Source organism: Temnothorax curvispinosus, unplaced genomic scaffold (genome assembly GCF_003070985.1).
Source record: "Temnothorax curvispinosus isolate PA1 unplaced genomic scaffold, ASM307098v1 QBEX01000063.1, whole genome shotgun sequence".
NCBI classification, from domain to species: Eukaryota; Metazoa; Arthropoda; class Insecta; order Hymenoptera; family Formicidae; genus Temnothorax; species Temnothorax curvispinosus.
Window position 1 is genome coordinate 14,972 of NW_020209843.1, and position 2,529 is coordinate 17,500.

The 2,529-nt window shown below is 39.9% G+C and overlaps 1 protein-coding gene across 1 annotated transcript in view; it reads left to right on the forward strand.

Annotated features, from left to right (window-relative positions):
* Window positions 1-807: 807 nt before the first annotated feature.
* LOC112455126 overlaps window positions 808-2,529 on the forward strand; it is a gene marked incomplete at its 3' end in the record, with an annotated part of 3,083 nt that continues 1,361 nt past the window's right edge. The window contains exon 1 of the mRNA XM_025016901.1: window positions 808-1,138. Coding sequence (XP_024872669.1) covers window positions 808-1,138 — 331 coding nt within the window. The remainder of the gene's footprint in view (window positions 1,139-2,529) is intronic.

Below are 2,529 nucleotides of genomic sequence, written 5' to 3' on the forward strand. Positions count from 1 at the left end.
TTAAAACGCGAACTCAAAACGGAATATCTCGGAAAGCGCGGCATGACCCATCTGCAGCTAAAATTCAACTCCCTTAAACAAAAAACGGGAGAAAACGCGCATGAATTTGGGCGTCGAGTCGAAAAAATAGCGAGAGAACTGTACGAGGCCATGGAGGAAGGCCAAGGACACTCGCAAGAACAGCAAAAAACGATTCTTGACAGCATCAAGACGCAAGCCCTGCAGAATTTTCAAATCGGGCTGCACGACGATATCAAGATGCTGGTCCGAGCACAACAATATCAGAGCCTACAGGAGGCAATAACCGGCGCCACCGCCAAGAAAAAGATTAGAGGGCCCTCCCCGCGGAACGGACTACCGGCAAACAGAAATAAATTTAATCAAGAAAACGCGCGAAATGCGGGAAACGCGACAGTGCGTTGCTACAAGTGTGGAAAGACCGGCCGTTATGGGCGAGATTGCCGTACGAGCCGGCAAACAAATGAATTCTCGCTGCCGAGAGCGGATAAGCCCGGCGGCATAAACACAATAGAGTGCACTTACTGCAAAAAAGCAGGGCACAAGCGAGACGAATGCTAGTCGCTGAACAGACGACCAAAAACGGAGCGACCACGCCGACCAAAAACGGACACCGCAAAGAAAGTGAGCACGGTAAGAAAAAATAAATTGCGAGAAACGAGCGATGAGATTTCCTCCGGCAGCAGCAGCGAGGAGGAAGAGCGACCCAGAAGGAAGGGTAAGGCACGCGCCGCCGAGGAGTATCGAGTGACACAGATAACGGGGAAGCATAAGGTAGGCCCGTTGGACATGATAACTCTGCCGATCCAAGAGGCCAAGAAAGGAAAAATTGATTTACTACTGGACTCAGGCGCGACCCTGACGTTAATTAAAGTAGGTAATTTGAAAGAAAAAACGATGGTGCAAGAAGAAAAATTAGCGCTGATCGGCGTAACCGGACACCAGATCCACACGACTGGAAAAATAAAGGCGACACTGGACCTTGGGAACAAGAAAATACGCCACACTATGTACGTGGTGAAAGATGACTTCCCGATCGAGTACGAAGGGATACTCGGAAACGATTTCCTAACGAGACACAAGGCCGATATCTCCAACACGTCAAAGCAACTGAAAATAGGTAAAACCACATTCAAACTCCGACCCTATCGAAAGGTGACGCCACCGCTCCGCAGCGAAACCATCGTAGAGGCAGTCACCGACCATAACCGAGTAGGCATCGTAAAAAGCGGCGAGCCTGCGCCAGGAGTACTCATTGGTCATTGTCTAGTGAACCCCGTGTGACGTCCTGGGTGATGCGAGGTGACTCGATCCGGCAGAACGTCTCCGTTGATGGGTTCTTTTTCTTGCAGTTAAGGAGGTAAAACCCCAGGATAATTAACTGTTGGTCGGCGATGTGGATTATGGCTTCTTGGATCCGTTGAAGGTAGGTATTCAATAATCTTTATCTTTCTCAGGTTCGTGAGTAACGCTTCGGCGCTTGACGCTCGATATTTATATTAATTTTGGTAAGTATATATATTTGTTAATAATAATATTGATAAAAGTGATGTTAGCGGTGGTAATAATGATTCTAATATTAGGTTAATAATATATCGTGCAGATAGAAATGGTCAGCATTCTCATTAGTACAGAAAATCAATGAAATTAAATTGTTTATATATATAAGGTTTTTATTATTTTTATATCTCGTGAATAGTTGGAAATTTGATAGGAGTATATAGGAAATATATTGTAGGACTTTCATTAAAGTATAATATAACATTGGAAAATTTTATTGTTGATATATGTATTTGTTAATAACAAATTATTTATTAAACAATTTGGTACCTTTTTAATTTACATATTGATATTGTTAAGCTTCCCTTAGTCACACGGTTTTAATTCTATAATGAAATAATTTTTTTATAAGATATTTTATTTTATTGTTATAAATATTTCGTAAATAAACAATTGCAGAAATAAAAGTTATTATTATTTTTACAGAGTTGTTAATGCGGATTCTATATATACATGTGAAATTTATATATATCTGAACGAGTTTTATTATGGGGTGTCGGGACACAATTACAGATATATATTTCTTCGATTAATTAGGTATAGGAGTTGATTAAAAATTATGCTTTATATATTATTTTCAATGGGAAATGTTCAGGTTATCAGTGTATATAAAAAGAGATTTTTTACGATTGTGGTTTATGGGATATTATAATATTAATTCCCATGTCCTGAGAACTACCTGAGGACATGTATATACAACTATGTCACAGGGCAGTTTCGGGTCTTTCGTCTTATACCGGGTGTCTTTACCTTTGGAATTTTTTGTAGCCTCAACCAGAGGAGTGACGGGGTTTTGACTTATACAAAAGTTATTATGCATAACCTGGGGTACATGTTAACGGTTATTATTAGTGTGGTTAATTATTTATTTATAATTGTTTATAAAAATAAGTTGCAAAATTGAACAATCTTGTAGTAAGTATTTTTTCATTAAATCGATCGGTTTTTTGC